At 41.0% G+C, this 22,572-nt stretch overlaps 1 protein-coding gene across 1 annotated transcript in view; it reads left to right on the forward strand.

Annotated features, from left to right (window-relative positions):
* Positions 1-22,572, forward strand: part of ctr9 (CTR9 homolog, Paf1/RNA polymerase II complex component) — a 62,485-nt gene that overhangs the window by 30,541 nt on the left and 9,372 nt on the right. The window contains exons 15-22 of the mRNA XM_048545547.2: positions 6,718-6,805; positions 10,301-10,449; positions 11,092-11,208; positions 12,330-12,475; positions 12,563-12,634; positions 14,050-14,185; positions 20,219-20,359; positions 20,615-20,769. Coding sequence (XP_048401504.1) covers positions 6,718-6,805; positions 10,301-10,449; positions 11,092-11,208; positions 12,330-12,475; positions 12,563-12,634; positions 14,050-14,185; positions 20,219-20,359; positions 20,615-20,769 — 1,004 coding nt within the window. The remainder of the gene's footprint in view (positions 1-6,717; positions 6,806-10,300; positions 10,450-11,091; positions 11,209-12,329; positions 12,476-12,562; positions 12,635-14,049; positions 14,186-20,218; positions 20,360-20,614; positions 20,770-22,572) is intronic.

The following is a 22,572-nucleotide window of genomic DNA, read 5'->3' on the forward strand; positions in this document are numbered from 1 at the left end:
GTTTGGAGGCCTGTACACAACCCCACTATGCTTTTTCTTTTAACCTTTTCAGTTAGTCAATTCTACACCATCTGACCCTACTTCGTTTCTTCCTATAGATTTAATTTCATTTCTCACTAATAAGGCAACCCCACTCCCTCAGCCCACGTGCCTGTCTTTTCAAGAGGATGTATGTTCTTGGATATTTAGTTCCCAATCCTAATCCCTTTGCAGCCACTTCTCCGTGATGCCTACCACGTCATACCTGCCAGTTGAGATCTGTGCCACAAGCTCATTTACCGTATTCCTTATGCGGTGTGCATTCAGATATAACACCTTCAGTCCTGCATTAACCCTCCCTCTTCTCATTTTCATTCGTTTTTCCAGTGTTTGGTTGCTAGCCTTTTCCAAACACTCTGTCCTGTTTGTGTCTATGCTGGAGACTTTAATAACCTCTCCTGAATTTTCCTTCCCTGTCATTTCTTACATATTTTTCCATTTAGTTGAATCCACCACTACATATGTTAACCTGCTGCTTTGTTTCCCACCAGGGCAAGTTTTACCATTCCTCTTCATCCTCCCCAAACTGCACCCACCCCCACATTTACCCTTTTCGCTAGAACATTGGTCCCAGCTTGATTCAGGTAGAGACCGTCCGAACGTTACAGATCCCTCCTTTACAGTACCTATGCCATTGCCCTTGAAAAGAAACCACTCTTTTTAGCCATGCGTTTACTTCCCTTATTCTCCCATCCCTCTGCCAATTAGCATGTGGCTTGGCCGGTAATCCGGAGATTATAACCCTTGAGGACCACAGAAAACCTTTTCTATATGAGGAAATAGATAAAATGTCTCCATCTCCTGGTGAGCATTGTCATGGGAAATCTGATAAATGTTAATCTCTGGGTATGAGTTTAAACTTTCTATTTTCACCCTTTAGCAGCCCTAAATTTTAAAGTAAGTTCCACTTATACCCTTGGGGAAGGAATGATAGGTAACAAATATATGAGCAACAAAGTCTGACAGTTGGAAAGAAGGGAAAATTCTCCAAGAGCCAGAATGTCTGCAAGTTCTGGCCTTAATCCTAAACTGCTGCTTATCTATGAAGCAACGCATTTAGCATTCACTTAATAACAGATTCTGCAGTACGCCCACTACTTTTTAGCAGTAGAACAGTGCACATTTCATTACACAACGTAATACACAGCCCTGCCCATATGTTGTTAGAGAATATTAGTATACTCTCTAATAAAATCGTTTCGAGAAAGGAAATGCAGATTCATTTATGCAGTCTAATTCCTGTGTTGCTCTGCCAAAAGAAATAATCAGTTTTAAATTGAAGAAAAATTTCCCTGAATAAAACATGCTGGTCAGAATGTCTGCACACTCAGTATTGATCTTAGCAAGTCCCATGTTGAAAAACAAACTACTATTCTGTGTTACAACCTGAATAGCAATTTTATCTGGCATCAACAATCTAATTTTGTGGATTTTAAATTTGTGATTTTCATCCTTAAAATCAAATCTGTCCATTCAGCTGTTCAGCTTTGTAAATTTCTTCAGGTCTGCATACCCTTTGGAGATCTGATTTCCTTCAGTTCTGGACTCTTGCGTTTCCCTAACTTTAATTGTCCAATGACTAGTGGTTGTGCTTTCTGCCTAAATTCTAAACTTCAGGATTTTATCCCTTTACCCCTGTCTCTCTCTCTGTCTGTCTCCTCAGAATGAGGTCCCCGAAAGAAATTGGGCCTGGGTAATACGTGCTGGCTTTGCTGATGAATGAATAAGAAAAAAACTGCTTTGACCAAGATTTTTGTTACCTGTCCTAATTTTTCCTTGTATGTCTCTCCATCAAATTCTGTGTGGCCCTTGTTTATTCTTGAAAATGAAAGTGAACATGTTCGTCATCCGGAGTATTTAGTAGAGTTCTGTTTGGTGTGTAGGTGACTGCTGATGCCATCTATGCCCTGAAGTTCTGCTGATTAAATAAGATGTTGCAGATGATTGTGTTTTGCAGTGGATTTCCTCTCCTTATGTTTCTCTTTGCCTCTGATATGCATTTACTTTCAAAGGATGCCATTTTTTATGTAGTTGCACATAGTGCAGTGACTCTGGGCCTTGAAATCAATATCAGAACTCCTGAGTAGAAATTTGAGTGCCCTTGCAGTGCTTTCTTTCACTGCCATAAAAGCACGCCCCAGATCTCCGTAGAAGATTAAAATTTGTAAGCAGGTGCCTGAAATTCTGTCTATAAGACCAGCCTAACTCAGTTGTGACTGTCTCAGTAGATGTGGATGCTTGGATGCTTGCTAATTTCATGTCTGACATTTTGTCCCGGCACCTAATCTTCAGAAGCTTCTGAAGGCAGCCGAAATGAAAATGGTTGAGATTCTTGACATCTCACAATTACAACGGACAAGTCTCAAGCGTGGAGGACAATGAGCAGGACTGTTTATAGATTTTAAGTTTGGTAAGAGTACTGATGTTTGCATCTTACCAAGGACTTTGCTTGGTTTTGCAATTCTTGCATTTGTCTCAATGTGAATATAATTGGCTCAAGAAGATGTGCTGTGTTGACAAAATAATTAATCTACTGCTGACAGTTTATGGTCACGGACTGAAAGTTAGCGCTCAGGATAACCCAAGCATTAGTTTTCTTCATGCTGCTTTTAGCAAACTGTCGCATTAATCAGGGCAAAAGCCCATGCCACATTTGCAGTTCCAGCTTTGAAGGGCAACTATTCCCTTTCCCAGACAAACAGGAAATCATGTTCTTGTAGACCGAACTCTGCCTCAAGTCATCGCAGATTGAGCAGCCATCCATGCAAGCACCAAAATCGATGAATCCCAAACCTTGTCTAAATCAACATAATTCTCTTAACAACAGATTTTAGTGGACGTATTGCACTTAGCAGTTCATAAAGGCTCTGGTGAAGATTTTGTCAGTGGCTGGGATGAGTGAGGTCTCTCTATGACTATCACAAGTTCCTTTCCACTTGTATAGGTGAATAACATCTTTGTATTTGTATGCAACAGTTCCTTACTCTCTTATAGACTGAGTGTATTCGGTGAGCTGCTTCACCAAATGTTGACCTTCAACCTTGTAGTTCTCAGCTCAGATAATACTAATTCCTTTGCCACTTGACTAAAATGATTGGGATGAGGGAATTAAATGTAAACTCTAGAAGATTGCGGATGGCACAAAGCTTGCTGGGAGCTTGAGCTGTGAGGAGGATACAGAGCTGCATCATTCTGGAAGAAGCATCAAGATAAAGACATACTGTATAAATATATTGCTGGGAATCTCAGAAGAACAAAATCCCTGAAAGCAGCAGAGCAGGTTAACAGGGTAGTTAAAAACATACAGGACATTTGCCTTTATCAGTCAAGACACACATGATGACAGCAGGGAGAAAACGTTGCAGCTGTACAAAACTTTGGTCAGGACATTGCTGTACTACTGTGTCTGTAGGAAGAATGTGATTTGGAGGGGTTGCAGAATAGATTCACCAGGATATTGCCTGTGATGGAGCACTTAAGTGGTGAAGTGATTCTGGATAATTTGGAGATAGTAGGAACTGCAGATGCTGGAGAATCTGAGATAATATGGTGTAGAGCTGGATGGACACAGCAGACCAAGCAGCATCAGAGGAGGAGGAAGGCTGACGTTTCGGGCCTAGACTCTTCTTAAGAAATGGGAATGGGGGAGAGGAAGAGTGTTCTGAAATAAATAGGAAAGAGGAGGAGGCTCAAAGAAGATGGATCGAGGAGAAGATAGATGGAGAGGAGACAGACAGGTCAAAGAGGTGGGGATGGAGCCAGTAAAAGTGAGTGTAGGTAAGTGGCGAGTTAGGGAGGAGATAGGCCAGTCCTAGGATGGACATATCAAGGGTGCGGGATGGGGTGGGGCTTGAGTTGGGAGGAGGGGACAAGCTGGGTTGGCTTTGGGATGCAATTGGGAAGGGGAGATTTTGAAGCTTGTGAAGTCCACATTGATATCATTAGGCTGCAGGGTTCCCAAACAGAATGAGTTGCTGTTCCTGCAACCTTCGAGTGCCATCGTTGTGGCACTGCAGGAGGCCCTGGCTGGACATGTCATCTGAGGAATGGGAGGGGGAGTTGAAATGGTTGGCGACTGGGAGGTGCAGTTGTTTATTGCAAACCATTGTAGGTGTTCTGCAAAGCGGTCCCCGAGCCTCCACTTGGTCTCCCCAATGTAGAGGAGGCTACGACGGGAACAGCGGATGCAGTATACCACATTATTCTGTGAAAATTCTGTGGTGTTTCAGTGTGATTTTGGAGAGAGTGGGCAGATGCACAGCAGTTGAAGTATAACTTGGACGAATGTGAGGTTATAAAACAGGAGGGCAGATTGTTATCTGAATGGCAATAGTTTGGGCAATGAGACCTTGGTGTCCCTGTGCACCAGTCACTGAAACAAAGCCTGCAGACACAGTAGGCGCTGAGGAAGATAAATGGTGGTTGGCCTTCACAGTGAGAGGATTTGAGTACAGGAGCAGGAAAGTCTTGCCGCACTTGTACAGGCCTTGGTGAGACTACATCTGGAGCGTGGTGTGCAGTTTTGGTCTTCGTATCCGAGGAGGGATGTTCTGTCGATGGAGGGAGTGCAGCAAAGATATACCAGACTGATTCCAGGGTTGGCATGACTGACATGAAGCCTAACTACATTGGTTCGGACTACATTCGCTCACGTTTAGAAGGATGAGGAGGTATCTCATTAGAAACATTTAAGTTCTAGCAGGACTAGTCAAGGTAAATGCAAGAAGAATATTCCTGATGACCGTGGAGTTTAGAACCAGAGGTCACAGTCTAAAGATACCAGGTAGGCTGTTTAGTACTGAGATGAGAAATTCTTCACCCAGAGGGTGGTGAGTCTGTGGAATACTCTGCCACAGAAAGCAGTTAAGAAAGTATTCAAGGAGTTAGAAAGAGCTGTTGGGGTTAAAGGCATCATGGAGTAAGGGGAGAAAGCAGGAGTAGCATAGCTAAGTTGAATGATCAGCCATGATCATATCGAATAGCACAGCAGCCTCAAAATGGCCTGCTCCTATGTTTCTATGTTACAAGTCTGGCAAAACTAAAGCCAGTGGGAATCAGGAAACGCTCCACTGTTTTGGAGTTATATCTACTACAAAGGAAGATGGTTGTGGTCATTGGAGATTTCTGCAAGAGCTCTTCAGGCTAATCATCCTCAACTGCTTTGTCAATGCATCACCTTCCAATGTGAATTCAGACTTGAGGACGATTCTATAAACAAAATGGGATTAGTTTAGTTTGGGGAAACTTGGTTGGCATGGACAAGTGGGACCAAAGGCTCTGCTTCTGTGCTGTTTGACTCCATGGTTGATCAGAAAATTGTGTTGTACCATTGAGAACTCTTAAGATGCTGAAGCAGCTCGTGTCCACATGCAGCAAAGCGTGAACAACATTTGAGGATTGGGCTAACAAGTGTCAGGCAATGACCGTCTTCAGTAAGGGAGAATCTGACAGCAGTATCGTCTCTGAATCTCACGCTGCTAACATCATAACGTTATTGTTGGCTGGGGACTTAACTCCACGATGTGTACATTGTCAACAAGAACAGGTTAGAGCATGGGAATTCTAAGGCAAATAACTCCTGACTCCCCAATGACTGTCTCAGCTACAGCATACAAGTGAGGAGTATAATAGGACACTATCTACTGATGAGCGCAGCTCCAACACCATTAAGGAACCGTGTCATTACCCAGCACAAAGCAGCCTGCTTGATTGGCCATCCCTGCACTGCCATTAAATGGTAGCAGCAGTGTATGATATATACAAGATTCAATGCAGCAATTCAATGCAGCAATTCACCATGGCTATTCTTCCAAACCTGCAACCTCAACCACTTAGAAGGATGAAGACAGCAGATGGGTGGGTAAATCACTGCCTGTAGGTTCCCTTCCAAGGCGCATGACATCCTGATTTGGAAGTTTATTGTCATTTATTGCTGTCACAGGATCAAAATCCTGAAGCACTTTGCCAGGCAACTGACTTGACACCGCATTGAGAGAGTAATTATGGATAGGCAATCAACGTCAGTGGCATTGATATCTCGTAAAAGGACTTTAAAATTCTTTACGAGTGGACAGTGTTAAAATAGAATTTTAGTAGCAAAATAATGTTGAGTTTTAACACGCTATAAAGTTCTTTGTTGCCACAATATGTTGTCTGACTTGGTATGTGAAATAACCTGCGAAAGTGCCTGGCATGTAAAATTTACAATATTGCATTTAGCTTAAGGCCATCATTCCAAATATCAAAGAACTGCAGAATTATCTAAGATAATCATTTTACATTGTGTTCATATCATCTGGAATTAAATCTAACAGCCTCTCATTCACCACATGTGATCACAACCAGCTAAATTATGCACTTAAACTATGCAGAATACTCTGCCAGGGATAATGTTGAAGGCTTCCCAGTGTGGAGAGAAAAATATGCCTTTAAAAGTTTTAAGTGCAAAGCTCAACACCAAGTATGCTGAGTTCTAAGGCCTCTATATATTGGAGCAAATAATCCATGATAATATCTATAAATTTTTAAATCCACATTAGATTAATTGGCTCACTGCTCAAGTGTGTCATAAAGTTACAAGTTGATGCTCAACTCGGGAGTAAATCCCTTATTTTGTTACTGCTTAGTAACTTGACACTTGATGTTTGTTCGTACTTTGTCTGCTTTGCCATTTACTAGGAGAAACGACACCAGGACCGGGCACTGGCAATCTACAAGCAAGTGCTTCGGAATGATCCCAAGAATTTGTATGCTGCTAACGGCATAGGTAGGTGCTGCTCATCACTTTAGCAGAGGATGAAGGTTTGGGGGTACCAGTTAGAGTTTGGTTAGCCCAAATTTTATTGTTCAATATTTGTTGAACTTGTTACAGCGAGGAGGCTGAACCCCTCTGATAACTAAAACAAACACTGAGAAGCTCCCCTCACCTGTCAATCTGCTAAAGAAAATGAGAAAAATGGTATAACCTGCCTTTCACCTCTTAATCTCTTATAAAGGAGGGGTTAATTGAAAGAAACTCCTGATGCTCACTTGAGAAGCGACAAGTAATAATTTATTTATCTAGCTCATTAACAGTAACAAATCAATAGATCTATTAACAAATCAAACAGTTACTCCCTTAACTACTAACTATAACCAAATGAGACAAAATTCTGATTGCATGCTGTTCCAATAAATACAAGTCCTACATATATAAGCCAAAGTAATAATAAAAATAAATTTATGCTTAGACTTTCAAAACTACAGTCTGGATGCAATTTCCAGAATGTTCCATGCCTTTCCACTATTGTTCAGTCAGCAATTCTTTCTTCATGGAATCCTTGTGTCAGGAATATTAACTAAGAGTGCTGTGGTACCTTTTAGATGGTGCTTAATCAGTAAGCTCAAAGATTTCTGTGAGAGCCAGAGTTTTACTCTTCCAATGGCAATTTGTTCTCTCACTAATTTTCAGAAACTCTCTTCTTTATGTACCCTTGATGACCTGTCAATTTTCTTATAATAGAATTGGTTCTAGGTTGTCAACACCATCAGATTTAAATTTAATTGGGTTTTGGTGTCTAGGGCATGGTTTAAATTGGCTGATATTCAAGCTTTAACATTTTGGTGAAGATCTGTAGCTCAGCTTATGGTTGATGTTGCTGGTTAGTTCACCAAGATGACTGGTCTTCGTGCCCCTTCCAGGTGACATCTTCAGTGCTGTTTAGCCTCCATTGAAGCTTTGTTGTTCTGGTCTGGTCCAGTCTGTTATGGTAGATAGTTCTTTTTCCGCTTTTGCTTAGCGATATGTAAATGGAGTCTATTTCAACATGTTTGTTTATGGTACCACTAGTTGAAAACCAGGCTTCCGGGAATTCTCGTGCTTGTCTTCGTTTTGCTTGTGCTGAGCTGCTACGTTGTCCCAGTTAAACTGTTTGTCGTAGTGAATAGAAGCGAGGGAGAGTTGGTCATGCCATTTTGTGCCCTGGTGCCGGGTTTCCTGCCCATCTGTCCTACATATTGATTCTCGCAGTTGCTGCATGGTATTTTGTGTATCACATTTGTCGTGCTCATTGTGGGTGTGGGGTCTTTTGTCTTTGAGAGTAGCTAGCGAAGTGTGGCTGTTGAAAAATGTTGAAATAGACCCCATCTATATATCACTACGGAGCAAAACCAGAAACACCGCTACCAACTATAACATACCAGACCATAAATTCAGAACAGAACAACAATGCTTCAACAGGGGTATTCAGCATTGAAGATGTCACCTAGAAGGGCGACAAAACATCTGCATGAAATCCAGATATTTAAGCTGGTTGCCTTCAAATCAAAACAAGCCTAGCTAACCAACCACACAGCCAATTGATACACGTTTCAATTTCAAAACTGTCTGAGCATCCATAGTGCCTTGCAAGCATTTTTTTAATCTGCAAACTTAGAAAAGCGCATCATTTCTTAATGGGACCATGCACTACCACTGCCCCGCATCCTCTAAAATTTTTACAGACAAATTCGAAAACCCTACCCTCTAATTCACAAGTACTCTACCCAACAGACTTTATCATTGAGCATAAGGTAACTGAACATCTTGAAATTGCTCAGCTAATTCGGACAGCAGTAGATTTCATGAGGATTGGACATGCTAACACATTTGATTTGATTATTTTGAAGAAGTGACTGAAATAGTTAGGAGAATGTATCAGTATATTATTTTTATGAATTTACAGAAAATATTTAATAAGGTTCTTCAATTATTTTATTCTTTGGGATCTAGGGAGTGTAGGCGTAATAAACTATTGACCAAATTTGAAACATGTGGAATTAACGCCACATTACTGATCTGTTTAGGAAACTAGCTGAACAGAAGAATACAATAGAATAGAAGAACATAGTAGAAATAATCTATAGGTACTTGAATCAGCAATATGTTGCAAGTGATGCCACGCTTGGATTTGTTGGAGCTTCAACTATCATTTTTTATTAGTAAATTAGTTGATGGAATAGAAAGCAACGAAATTTGCTGATGACACATTGTAAAATTTTTTCACTTTCATAGAATGTAAATGTCACCGAAATTGTCAGTATTCCTTATGCATTCCTCATTATTCTTGAGATGATGGTGACAAGCCACTTTAGACTCTGTAGTCTGGTACACCTGTGGTGTGATAGGAAGGGAGTTCGAGTATTTTGATACAGCAATAATGAATGAATAACGTTAGTGTCAAATCAGGGTGAAATATGGCTTTAAAAGCAACTTGCAGGTGATGGTGTTCCCATACACCTGTTTCCCTAATTCTTCTAAAGGTCATAAGTTGAAGTGCCATCAGAGAAGCTTATAAAATGTGAGGCTGGACGAACACAGCAGGCCAAGCAGCATCTCAGGAGCACAAAAGCTGACGTTTCGGGCCTAGACCCTTCATCAGAGAGGGGGATGGGGGGAGGGAACTGGAATAAATAGGGAGAGAGGGGGAGGCGGACCGAAGATGGAGAGTAAAGAAGATAGGTGGAGAGAGTGTAGGTGGGGAGGTAGGGAGGGGATAGGTCAGTCCGGGGAAGACGGACAGGTCAAGGAGGTGGGATGAGGTTAGTAGGTAGCGGGGGGTGCGGCTTGGGGTGGGAGGAAGGGATGGGTGAGAGGAAGAACCGGTTGGGGAGGCAGAGGCAGGTTGGACTGGTTTTGGGATGCAGTGGGTGGGGGGGGAAGAGCTGGGCTGGTTGTGTGGTGCAGTGGGGGGAGGGGACGAACTGGGCTGGTTGAGGGATGCAGTAGGGGAAGGGGAGATTTTGAAACTGGTGAAGTCCACATTGATACCATATGGCTGCAGGGTTCCCAGGCGGAATATGAGTTGCTGTTCCTGCAACCTTCGGGTGGCATCATTGTGGCAGTGCAGGAGGCCCATGATGGACATGTCATCAAGAGAATGGGAGGGGGAGTGGAAATGGTTTGCGACTGGGAGGTGCAGTTGTTTTTTGCGAACTGAGCGGAGGTGTTCTGCAAAGCGGTTCCCAAGCCTCCGCTTGGTTTCCCCAATGTAGAGGAAGCCGCACCGGGTACAGTGGATGCAGTATACCACATTGGCAGATGTGCAGGTGAACCTCTGCTTGATGTGGAATGTCATCTTGGGGCCTGGGAAGCTTGGTGGATTGCTGCTGTGCCTCTTGTAGATGCTTTTGCACTTTGTCTTTATGTATAAAACCCAGGATCACACTTACTTTATTACTTTGTTAACCTGTGAACACCATTATAGTGTTTTGAGAAAGTTCTTCATATCTTGTTTCTCGATAGGTGCTGTATTGGCACACAAAGGGTATGTCCGTGAGGCTCGTGATGTATTTGCCCAGGTGAGGGAAGCTACAGCAGAAATAAGTGACGTCTGGCTAAACCTAGCGCACATTTATGTGGAGCAGAAACAGTATATAAGCGCTGTCCAGATGGTAAGCATCAAGTGTATGCTTTATGTAAACATGGGGGGGGGTCCTTGGAGGATGTAAGTGGATGGGAACAGGAAAATGACAAGAGAACTAGAACCAATTTCTAAACCAACCTCCCAAAGATAACACAAACAGGGTGCTAATAGGAAAAAGGGTCCTGTAACAGCCTCTATCACAAGGGACAGTGGCCAAAATAGTCCAGAACTCAGTGAATTCTATGAGAGTTCTAGTGAATTGGAAAACTGCTTAATGTGACTCCCTGTACACACAGGAGGAAGACGGAAAGCAGCAAACTATTGGCCAGTTAGCCTAAAATCTGTAAGTGGAAAATTCTAGAGCCCATTATTAAGGAAGAAATAACTGGGAATTTAGAAAAGCTTAACATAATCAGAGTCAGCATATATTTGTGAAAAAGAAATGTTATCAGAATTGTTCGAGAATATAAAAAATTAGTAAAGGGCTTGAGTTGGATTGGCAAAAAAAGATTTCTATATCACCTTCTATGATCTCAGGAAGCTCTCAAACCACTTTCTCATCATTGAAGTACTTTTTGAAGAATGATCACTAATTAATGTAGGATTGGATCCCAGATTCCAGAAGAGAAATAGAGAGAATTTGTGACATCTGCGTTTTTGTTTCTGCTAGTATGAGAACTGCTTGAAGAAGTTTTACAAACACCAGAGCACAGAAGTACTGCTGTTCTTAGCAAGAGCTTACTTCAAATGTGGAAAGCTTCAAGATTGCAAGCAGACTTTGCTGAAGGTAATTCCTTTTTAAATTTAGAAACATCTAATTAAAGTATCAAGATCCTTGGAACACGAGGCCAATAAGGGTCTTTGTAGTTATGGCTGTGTTCTTAATATTGTTGAACACTTTGCCTATTTGAAATTATGTAATATTTACAGCACGGATATAGGCTGTTCAGCCCAACTAGACTATATTGTTTGCTCTCCACAAGTCTCTTCTCATTCTGTTTCTTTTAGCTCTATTTATAACCCTTTCAATTTCTTTCTCTTTTGTATTTATCCAACTTGCTCTTGAATGCATCCAAGATATTTCTCTCCATTACTCCATGTGATGGAAAATTCCACCTTCTCGCCATTCTGAATTATTTTTAAGCTTAGTTCATCATCCTGAATTATGGTCATCAACAATTAAGTTCACTCCATGCCATATCAGGAAACAGCTGAAGGATGCATGAGAAGCCAGAGGTCTGACAACATCCCCGCTATAGTTTAGAACATTTGTGCTCCAGAACAAGTCACACCCTTATTCAAATTGCTCTAATACATCTACAACATATGGACTGCATCAGTTCAAGAAGATAGCTTACCAGCTTCTTTGGAAGGGCTATTAGGGATGAGCAGTACATGCTGACTTGAGCAGTGCTGCTATATACCAAGGACAAACATGAAGAATGTTTTTAAACTTAACACCTGATATATTGCTGAGTTTCCTCTTCTATATACTAGGCCTAAGAAGATCAATTGGAACAACCTTGTTACCATAATAGACAGTAAGGACAACATGGTTAAAACTGGGAAATTGAGTCAATGACATCTGTAATCTGATATGACCCAGCATAATTCAGGGGGGCCTAACCTACAAAAGTGCTCCCGTACAGCGTGTATTAATAATAATTCTAAAGATCTGACAGACACGCTTATGACCAACTATTTTATTTTGTCCTGCACTGTGTTTCAACTCACATACAAATCGACTACTGAATGGACCCAAGAACAGAACCTAGCCATTCCCCTACTGAGGGATTTCCTGTGCATTGAAATGCTGGTTTGGGATATTTGTGTTCATTTATGAAAACAGATAGGGTCTTTACTTAAGAACAGAAGCTGAATAAGTAAATGAATGATTTGTTTTCACAGGCCAGACATGCAGCCCCTAATGACACCGTGCTTATGTTTAACATGGCCTTGGTGCTACAGAGATTAGCCACATCTGTCCTCCGGGATGAAAAGAGCAACCTGAAGGCAGTATTGAACGCAGTCAAAGAACTGGAACTTGCCCATCGGTAAGATGTGGTGCTTAGAGTTAAGAGCACAAAACTCCAGGATGTGTTCCTTTCTTGAGTTCTAATCCTGTGTTTTTCATCTTTCAGGTATTTCAAATATCTCAGTAATGCCGGGGATAAAATGAGATTTGATTTGGCTCAAGCTGCTGCAGAGGCAAGGTACATGTCTGATGGTGCTAATAACTTGCATTTTACAATGGGCTGTCACTTATCGTATAATTCTAGTTACTTGTAGAGGATGGTGATGTAAATAAATGATCTGCTAGAGAGAAATTAGAGTAAATCCAACAGATTTGGAACCGCATATAAACCCAGACTGAGAAGGAAGACACTGAGACAAAGAAGTTCAGTTATCCAGATTGCATACAGTTCTGGTCACCGCATTATAAGAAGGATGTGGAAGCTTTGGAAAGGGTGCAGAGGAGATTTACTAGGATGTTGCCTGGTATGGTGGGAATGTCTTACGAGGAAAGGCTGAGGGACTTGAGGCTGTTTTCATTAGAGAGAAGAAGGTTGAGAGGTGACTTAATTGAAACATATAAAATAATCAGAGGGTTAGATAAGGTGGATAGGGAGAGCCTTTTTCCTAGGATGGTGACGGCGAGCATGAGGGGGCATAGCTTTAAATTGAGGGGTGAAAGATATAGGACAGATGTCAGAGGTAGTTTCTTTACTCGGAGTAGTAGGGGAATGGAACGCTTTGCCTGCAACGGTAGTAGATTCACCAACTTCAGGTACATTTTAAGTCATCATTGGATAAGCATATGGACGTACATGGAATAGTGTAGGTTAGATGGGCTTGAGATCGGTATGACAGGTCAGCACAACATTGAGGGCCGAAGGGCCTGTACTGTGCTGTAATATTCTATGTTTTATAAGTCAGAAGATCTAAAGGTTTTACTCACTTAACATTTCCATACTTGCTGTCAAACTGCCATAATGTTGTTTAAACTTTCTCTAGATTATTAGTCCAGTATCACCAGATCACCATGCCCTTTATGTTGTATAGCACTTTTTAATGTTATAAATGGTGTAGTGTCGTCAAAACAAAAATTGCCAGATATGAGATCATAGGACTGATTACCTGGATTCCGGTCAAAAGAGACTGTCATAAAGGTGGAAAGAGACCAGAAGGAAGTCCAGAATTTAGCACCGAGATGCCCAAAGTTGTGCAGAAAGAGTACAGCATGTTTAAGAGTCTAGATTTTAAGGAGTGTGAAAATCTTTCGTGTTTAAGCTTGTCGAGTTTACCGGGATAGGAAAGGACATTGTAATGGATGGACCTGGGTGAAGGGATGAGGGAAAGAATGAGAATTTTTAAATTGATGCTTTGCTAGACTGAAAGCCAGTATAGATCAGCAAACACAGACATGATGGATGAATTAGACATGAAGCAAGTTGGGATATGTTTAGCAATGTTTTGAATGAGCTGAAGGTAACTAAAGGTTTATGACGAGAGGCCAGCCAGAAGACCGGTGATAAAAGTATACAGGTGATAAAAGCATGGAAAACTGTATCAGCATTTTGCAATTATTAGTCATTGGGGTATTTGTCTGTGTATGTGCATATTTCAGGCAGTGCTCTGATCTGATGAGCCAAGCCCAGTATCATGTGGCTCGTGCACGCAAACAGGACGAAGAGGATCGTGAGCTGCGCTGCAAGCAGGAGCAGCATAAGGAGATGCTGAGGATGCAGATGGTCAAGGAACAGGTCAGTAGCTCCATTCCTTTTCAACCACAAGCCCTTAGTTTATAACCACACCATGGAATCTGATGAGGCAGCACTTAAGGCATAGATTTGCTATTCATTACAAAGTGACCTACATTGATAATGCTTCCTAACTGCCATGTGTTTTGATCTATGCAGTATTACATAACAACCAGTAGAACAGCATTTCCTAAATTTCCTATATCCCAACAACTAAAATGAAAATGATTCCTGGCTGAAAGTAGTCACCCATATATTCAATGACGAGCCCATTTTAACTTGAGTAATTAAGTAGAATGTAACCAAATGAAGCAAGACTTGGACAGCATTCAGGTTTGGGCTGATATGTGGTAAGTACCATTCATGCCACATAAATGCCAAAGACCAGCTCCAACAAGAGAGCATCTAATCATCGTCCTTGACATTGAATGGCATCACTATCACTGAATCCCCCACTATCAACATCTTGGGTTACCACTGACCAGAAACTCAACTGGACTAGCCATATGTGGCTACAAGTCCAGATTAATGGCTAGGAATCCTGCAGCAAGTAACTCACAAAACAGACTAATTTGACACCACATTCACAAACCTTCTGTCTTTCCCTCACCCATGCTGTTTGGCAGCATTGTGTATCGTCTCCAAGGCTTCTTAGATCAATGTGAACTAACATTTGAAAGGGCAGGCGGCAGATACATGAGAATGTCACCACCTGCAAATTCCCCTCCAAGCCACACACCATCCTGACTTTGAAGTACGTTGCTATTTCTTTCAGTCTTTCAAGGTCAAAATCTTGGAACTCTATGTTTCTGTGCATTCAGCCTGAATCTGGACAAGGTTCTGAGGCAGGGATCACATGATATTGTAAAGTTCATAAGAGTGCAGGCACAGACCATTTTGCTCTCCTAGTCTTTGCCAATTTCACATTCCTTGTGAACCATCTTCTGTCTCTGTTCTAATTCCCTTATCAAATCTTTTTTTCAAATGCAATCTACCTTTTTCTTAAATGCATTAAGGCTTTTGGTAACAAGTTCCATGTTAGCACTCTCAAGTAAAGAGATTGCTCATGGATTCCCTGTTGAATTTGTTGATGACTATATATTTGTCGTTCCTAGTTCTTGGCTTGTCTGAGATTTTCTCTTTTGATTTAACCTCTCCTGGGGAAACTGCAAAGTTTTGTGGGGAGTTGTGGACAGGAAATGTCTCCTGTGGCTGTTGTGGTATGAAACAGGCTTGATGGATCAGCTAGTCTTTTCCTTCCCATTTAATTTTGTATGTACGTGTAGGTAGGTGCAGTTAAAACTGGGCTTCAGGAAACAGGTGGCGATGGGTTAGATCCCAGTCTTCGATTTGGATTGCTCTATAGTGTCAAAATTCCACTTGATATATTGTTGATATGTTGTTAATGTTTTTGTTAACGAAATGTTTACTTGGTATTGTTTAGCATGGACCTGGTTGAATCACAGCCAACTGCCTCTAGTCAGGAATTGTTAATGAATGGGAGAAGTTGATGCAGTGAACTTATTAAGTGAGAAACTTAAATTTGTTTGACTTACAACTGCTTCGAAATTGCTGAGGCATCCTTTATTGGATGTGCCTATTAGATTCATTCGTAAATATCTTGTATTTTTGGCCTCTCATTTTGAAATCTTTCACATGTAGCAAATTGACTATCCCTGATGGCTTTAACTTTTCAACTGTGGTACCTCATTCAGTTACTTAAAAGAACACAAAAAGAAAACTGGGTCAATAATGATTTCTAAGTAATTGATAGTATATTTAGAAGTTTTGAATACTGTTGGAAGTGATACTAAAACAGAGGAGGAGAGAGCTCTAGTGCTATGTATGTTTGATAAAGATCCCATGACTGTCAAAGAAGAGTAATGGAATTTTCCTGGGTCAGTATTTATTCCACAGCATCACTGAAACAGATTATCTGGTCATTAACACATTACTTTGTTGATGGGAGCTTACTGTGTGCTGTTTGACTGTAGCATTTCCTACATTCAAAATTTTGAGATGTATTGCTATGAAGCATTTTGCAGTGGCCTGAGATCATCAAAGGTACTGTAGAAGTTAATGCTGCTTAAATCCAAATCCATTTTTTAGTTATTCTTCCATAGAGTTCTATGGAATTAACTGGTGAGCTGTCCAAGGCCAGGTCCTCTGCTCATTTGTGCACAGGTTGCAGCCTTGAGCTTTCCTGATTGCTAGTGACAGCTTCCATTTTCAACTTGTGTATGCAAAATGACAGAGGAATAGAGTATATTAAATGGTTTCTCAATGCATGGCCTCATATCTGCTCGAAGGAAACATAAGTCCTTTTCCTGTGGGATTTTAAACAGTTGAAAATTCATTGGTTCCATTGTAGGGCATGTCTCATAACCCTTAGTTTGGGATCCTTACCTGGACCTGAGACAACGTGAAAAGGTCAAAGATTCCCTGATTTTCATGTGACCCTGCTACCTATTATGATATAGAATATACAGTATAAAAACAGGCCCAGCCATCCATGCTAGCAATAATGCACAACTCACCCCCCTCATCCATTCTGACTTACCTCTTATCAGTACTTACTGTTCATGTCTCCCTCATAGAATTTTTACAGTATTGAACAAGGCAGTTCAACCTTTTGAAGGAGGAGTACAACTAGTGCCAGTCACTTGCCTTTACCATGTAGCCCTGCACATTTTTTTTCTTCAGATAATTATCGAATTTCATTTTGAAAACTTCAGTTGATCTTGTTTCTATCACACTAATAGGCAGCACATTTCAAGATCTGAACCCTTTCACACTGCGACAAAGGTTTTATTTGTGTTGCTATTGCTGTTTCTTTTGGCCAATTATTTTAAACCAGTTTCCCCCCCCCCCTCATGGAGCAGTTTGTATCTACTCTGATCAGACCCCTCACAATGTTGTCTACCTTTACCAAATTTCCTCTTAATCGTTCCTTCTCCAAGGAAAGCAGTCCCAGTACTCCAGTCTTTAGATATATTTGAAGTTTCTAATCCCCGGAATCATTTTCATAAATCCTTTGTAAAGCCCAGAACTGAATGCAATACTCCTTTTGAGGCTGTATCAGTGTTTTATGTGAATTTCATATAACATATTTGTCTTTTATCTATGTCCCTCTTGTTCAAGCCCAATATGCCGTCAGTAATTTAATTAACATTTTCATGTTTTATGACGTCTCTCATGGACTTGGTACAAGTGATATGGAATGGAGTCAGTGCTGGATGTTTTAATAACAACTCTGCCAACTTCTCCTGCCTCCTACAGTGGTTTATGCACCAGTGTACCCAGTTCGCTCTGCTTTTGCATCCCTCTAGCACTGTACCCTCATTTTATATTATTCCCTGCATTCTTAACCAAAATGAATCACCTTTCTGCACCAAATTTTATTTGCCACTTGACCTGCCATTCCAATAATTTATCTCCAACCTTTTGAAGTTTCAAATCATGTGCAGATTTTGAGATTGTGCTATGTATACCAATGCTTAAGTCACAAATTTATATCAGGAAGAGCAAGAGTCCCAATATTGATCCTTGAGAAATTCTACTATAAACCTTACTCCAGTTCAAAAAGCACTTATTTCTCACTAATCTTTGGCTACTGTCCCTTTTATTCCAGGAGCTCTGAATTTTGTTAATAAGTCTCTTGTGTGCTACTTTATCCAATTACTTTGCAAGTCCTCAAACACCATGTCAACAATGCCCTCATCAACCCTCTCTATTACCTCATCTAAAAACACGCAGTTGCATTTAACAAATCAATGTTTACTTTCATTAATTAACATACATTTGTGCAAGTGACTATTAATTTTGTCCCAAAGTATAGTTTCTGGAAGTTTGCCCTAGGCTTCCTTTTTCTTTTGGATATTTGAACTGCTTCCTTTTTCATTGACTTGAGCAACAGCATCCTCCATGGTAAAGGTGAATGCAAGTATCATTTTATATCTCGGCCATGCCTCTGTCTCTGTGCATAAATCTCTTCGTGGTCCCTCGTCGACCTCCTCCTCCTGTTTCCGCACATTGTCCTATTTACATGCTTGTAGAAGACTTCTGGATTTCCTTTTATGCTAGCTGTCAGCCTCTTCTCATTCTCTCCGTGCTTCTCTTTTATTTTTGTATTAATTGTCTTTCAAATGTTCCAGCTTTACCCTGGTTCTGCAACTGACATTCAACTTTCTCTGTTTTGTCTTAATCTGTATCATCACCAAGGGACCCTGGATTTGTTTGCCACACCTTTCCCCCTTCCCCTTTCTGAGAGTATACCTTGATTGCACTTGAAATATCTCCTGTCTAAAGGCTGTTACAGTATACCTTATGTTTGGTTCCAATTTATCCAGATTACATCCATCCTTATACAAGTTATTTGTGCTAACACTGGTTTGCTTATTGTCCTTTTCCATAGCCAGCCTAAACGTTTTATGAGCATTCAGATTCAGAGCAGGAATAAGTCATTCTGACCCTCAAATCTGTTCAGAAATTCAATAAGATCATGTCTGATCTGAATACTTCGCAATCCTGCCTACCCCGATAACATTTGACACCCTTGTGTTATCTGGATTCCATCTGCCTCTAGATTGAAAATAATTAAAGATTCTGGTTCCACCACCCTTTTTTTAAAAAGAAGTGTTCCGAAGGCGCTTGGAGAAAGTTTCCCGTGTATAGCTCTATGTAACTGAAACACAAATTTCCTAGTTTGTAATTAATTCCACTCTCAATAACCGATAGCATCTGTTAGCTTATCCTAGTTCTTGCTGTAATTTCATATTAAACTCTTATGACTCGTGCGTTAGGGCACTTACATTTCTCTGCATCATAGAGCTCTGCAATCTCTCAGTTTAGATAATATGCAGATTTATTCTTGCAAAAATAGACGTATTACATTTTTCCACATTATACTCCATTTGCCAGATCTTTGCACACTAATTTAATCTGCCTCTACTCTCTTCATCCTTACTTCTGCGTCCTTTTCACAACTGACTTTCCCCAATTATCACTGCTACCCTTCTTAAAAAATGGGACAACATTGGTTGTTCTCCAGTCCTCAGGAACCTCACCTGTGGCCAAAGGGGATACAAAGATGTCTGTCAGTGCTCCAGCACTTTGTTCTGTTGCTTCCCTCAAGATTCTGGGATAGATCCCGATTGGATCCAGGAATTTATCTACCTTAATACTTTTCAAGACGGACAACACCTGTTCCTTTTTAGTAGTAACTTGGCTTAGAAACTCGACACTCCCTTCCCTGAGATCATCCTCCACAATTCCTTCTCTTTGACGAATACCAACACACAGTATTTGTTTAGGACCTCATGTACATCTTCTGGCTCTGTACTTAGATTCCCTCCTTTGTCCTTGAGTGAGACAACCTTTTCCCTGGCTACCCTCTTGCTTTTTATGCAGGTATAAAAAGTCTTGGGATCCTCCTTAATCCTGCTGGTAACAACTTTCATGACCCCCTTTAGCCCTTCTGTTTTCTTGTTTAAGTTCTTTCCTACTTTCCTTATATACGTCAAGGGCTTCATCAGTTTGCTTCCTCCTAGACCTTATGTGTGCTTGGTTAACATCGTCACCCCTTCTCATTTCCTGTCTTTCCTGAATGTCTTGTATCCAGGAATTCCCATTTTCCAGTTCTAAACTTGTTCTGTGTTACTGCCACAGCATCAGTTTTTCCCACATTGTTATTTGTGTCTTAAATGCAGCTATGTTATTTATCTCAATCACTCCTGGTGGTAGAAAGTTCTACCTTGTCATCACTGTCTGGCTAAAGAGATTTTTTCTGATTTTCTTGTTTAATTTCTTAGTGACCATCTTGGCTTCTACTTTTACTCTGCCCCACCAATGGAAATTCTGTCTGTCTGCCTGTTGAAATATTCTCTTTTTTTGTTATTATGGATAACTTTAGGCTTGAAATACAAGACAAAAAATGTTGATGTATTATTGCAGAATTTGCTCTCATTTGTATTCAGAAATAGACGCCACTAATTTATTTAGCTGACAAACTTGGTCTTTTTCTCTCTGTCTCTATAGGAGGATAAGAAACAAAAGGAGCTAAATGAGCAGCGTAAGTTACTGGAACAGCGAAGTCAGTTTTTGGAAAAAACTAGGAACTTGCTGGTATTCAATGAAGAGATAGAGACCTCAAAGGAAAAGAAAAAGGGAGGTGGAAAGGTGAGAGACAAGTTCGAACCTCTGCTGTATACACTCATAGAACTATAGAAACACAGGGAATTAAGCACAGGTATAGACTTTTCAGCTCAGTCTGTCAACATTTAACCAACTTGTGAGAAAATAGTCTTGATCAGATCTGTACATCATAACTTGGTGGCTATGTTCTCTTGCGAGTGTTTTGGCTACATTACCACATTTCTCTTAGTACCTTTCTCATACCATAATGTTTTTAGTTTTATCACATTTCTCTTGCAGCGTGGGAAGAAGGGAGAATTTGAAGACTTTGTTAATGATGATTCTGATGATGACTTGCCATTGCCCAAAAAGAAGAGGAAGCAAAGAGCAAGTGGCAGTGAACCTGAGAATGGAGTCGAGGAAGGCCAGCAAAAGAAAAGGAAGAAGAGGAGACGGTATGTGAGGGCCATGTTCACTTTGAAAAAGGGGTATTTTGATTTGTGTACAAGCTAATATTTTGAAGATTAAGATTAAGGAATAACTTATAGAAAATGCTTGAATTTCTCTTTTGCATATCTTAATTTTTTGTGCATTCTTTATTTGCGTGTATGTAGAAGTGTAAATAGGAAAGTCAACCTAGAATTGACTTAATCAAAGACAGTTAAAGAAGCATAGGAGCAGGGAATGCCATTTTGATGCATAAACCTGTTCCGTCATGTAATGAGATCAGGACTGATCTGAGACCAAACTCCATATTCCTGCCTTTGCTCACGTACTTTAATACCTTTGGATATAAAAATACTTAGTATCGAATTTAAAGTTTACATTTTCAGAATTGAATTGGCGCTGCTCTATCTTGAGCATCACTTAGAGGAAAGACTAAGGGTGGCAAGGGCATAGAATGTACTGTAGGTAAGGGACTTCAATGTCTATCCCAAACATGGTTGCTCAGGGGCAGCACAGTGGCTTAGTGGTGACATGGTGGCTCAGTGGTTAGCACTGCTGACTCTCAGCGCTGGGGACCTGGGTTCGATTCCAGCTGTAGGTGACTTGGTGGAACTAGCACGTTTGCCCCATGCCTGCGTGGGTTTCCTCCGGGTGATCAGGTTTCTTCTCACAGCCCATATATGTGCAGGTTAGATGGATTGCCATGGTATATTCTCCAGGGATATGCAGTCTAGGAGGGTTAGCCATGGTAAATGTGGAGTTATGGGAATAGGGTGGGGTCTGAGTGGGATGCTCTTCGGAGGGTCAGTGCAGGCTCATTGGCCTCTCCGCATTGTAGGGATTCTGTGATTGTATGGCATTGCTGCCAGACAGAGCAGGGAACCTATAAGATAAAAAACATATCCTCATCCTCACCATGTTGTCTATGACAGCATAATAGGAGTGACCATTTCACAGGACCAAAAAAAGTCCAACTTCATGTTAACTTTGCTTTCCATTGTGCTGTGTTGCACTATTGCCATGCCAACTAGAATCATAGAATCCCTACCGTGTGGAAGCAGTCCATTCAGCCATTGAATCCGCATCAACCCTCCGAAAAGCATGCACCCAGACCCAAGCCCTATCCTAACTCTGCATATTCCATAGCTAATCTACCTAAAACTGCAATGTCAACCTTTTGAAGCAAAGACACAGGACTACTTGCTGCCAAACACCATAATCAGCAAGTGACAGAGCTAAATAATCCCACAATCGAAGGATCAGACCTTAGCTCTGCAATCTCGCCACATCAAGTCCTGAAAGATGGTGGACAATTAAACAACTCGCTGGAAGAGGAAGTTTGTCATTGGTGGAACAGCCTCGCACATAAAATGAAACTAAAGCTTTTGCGAGAATTGTGAGCCAGAAGTGTCAGCAGTGCAAATTCTCACTGGTTGCACAATGTTCCGCACCATTCCTGACTCCTCAGATAGCAGTCCTTACATAAGATCAGAACAAGATCCAGGTTTGAACTGACAAGTCACAAGTACCATTTGTTCCACACGATGACCACGTCAGTGAGACAATCTAGTGCTTGCCCTTCCACATTCACTGGCGTTATCAACATCCTGGAGTTTACCATTGACTAGAAACTGAACAGGTTAGCCATATAAATACTACTGTTACAAGATCACTTCAGAGGCTACGGACAAAAACAAAGTTGCTGGAAAAGCTCAGCAGGTCTGGCAACATCTGTGAAGGGAAAAAACAGAGTTAACATTTTCGGTCTGATGACCCTTCCTGTGTTCCAGGAAGAGTCACTGGAACCGAAA

This window comes from Stegostoma tigrinum, chromosome 17 (genome assembly GCF_030684315.1).
Source record: "Stegostoma tigrinum isolate sSteTig4 chromosome 17, sSteTig4.hap1, whole genome shotgun sequence".
Taxonomy (NCBI): domain Eukaryota; kingdom Metazoa; phylum Chordata; class Chondrichthyes; order Orectolobiformes; family Stegostomatidae; genus Stegostoma; species Stegostoma tigrinum.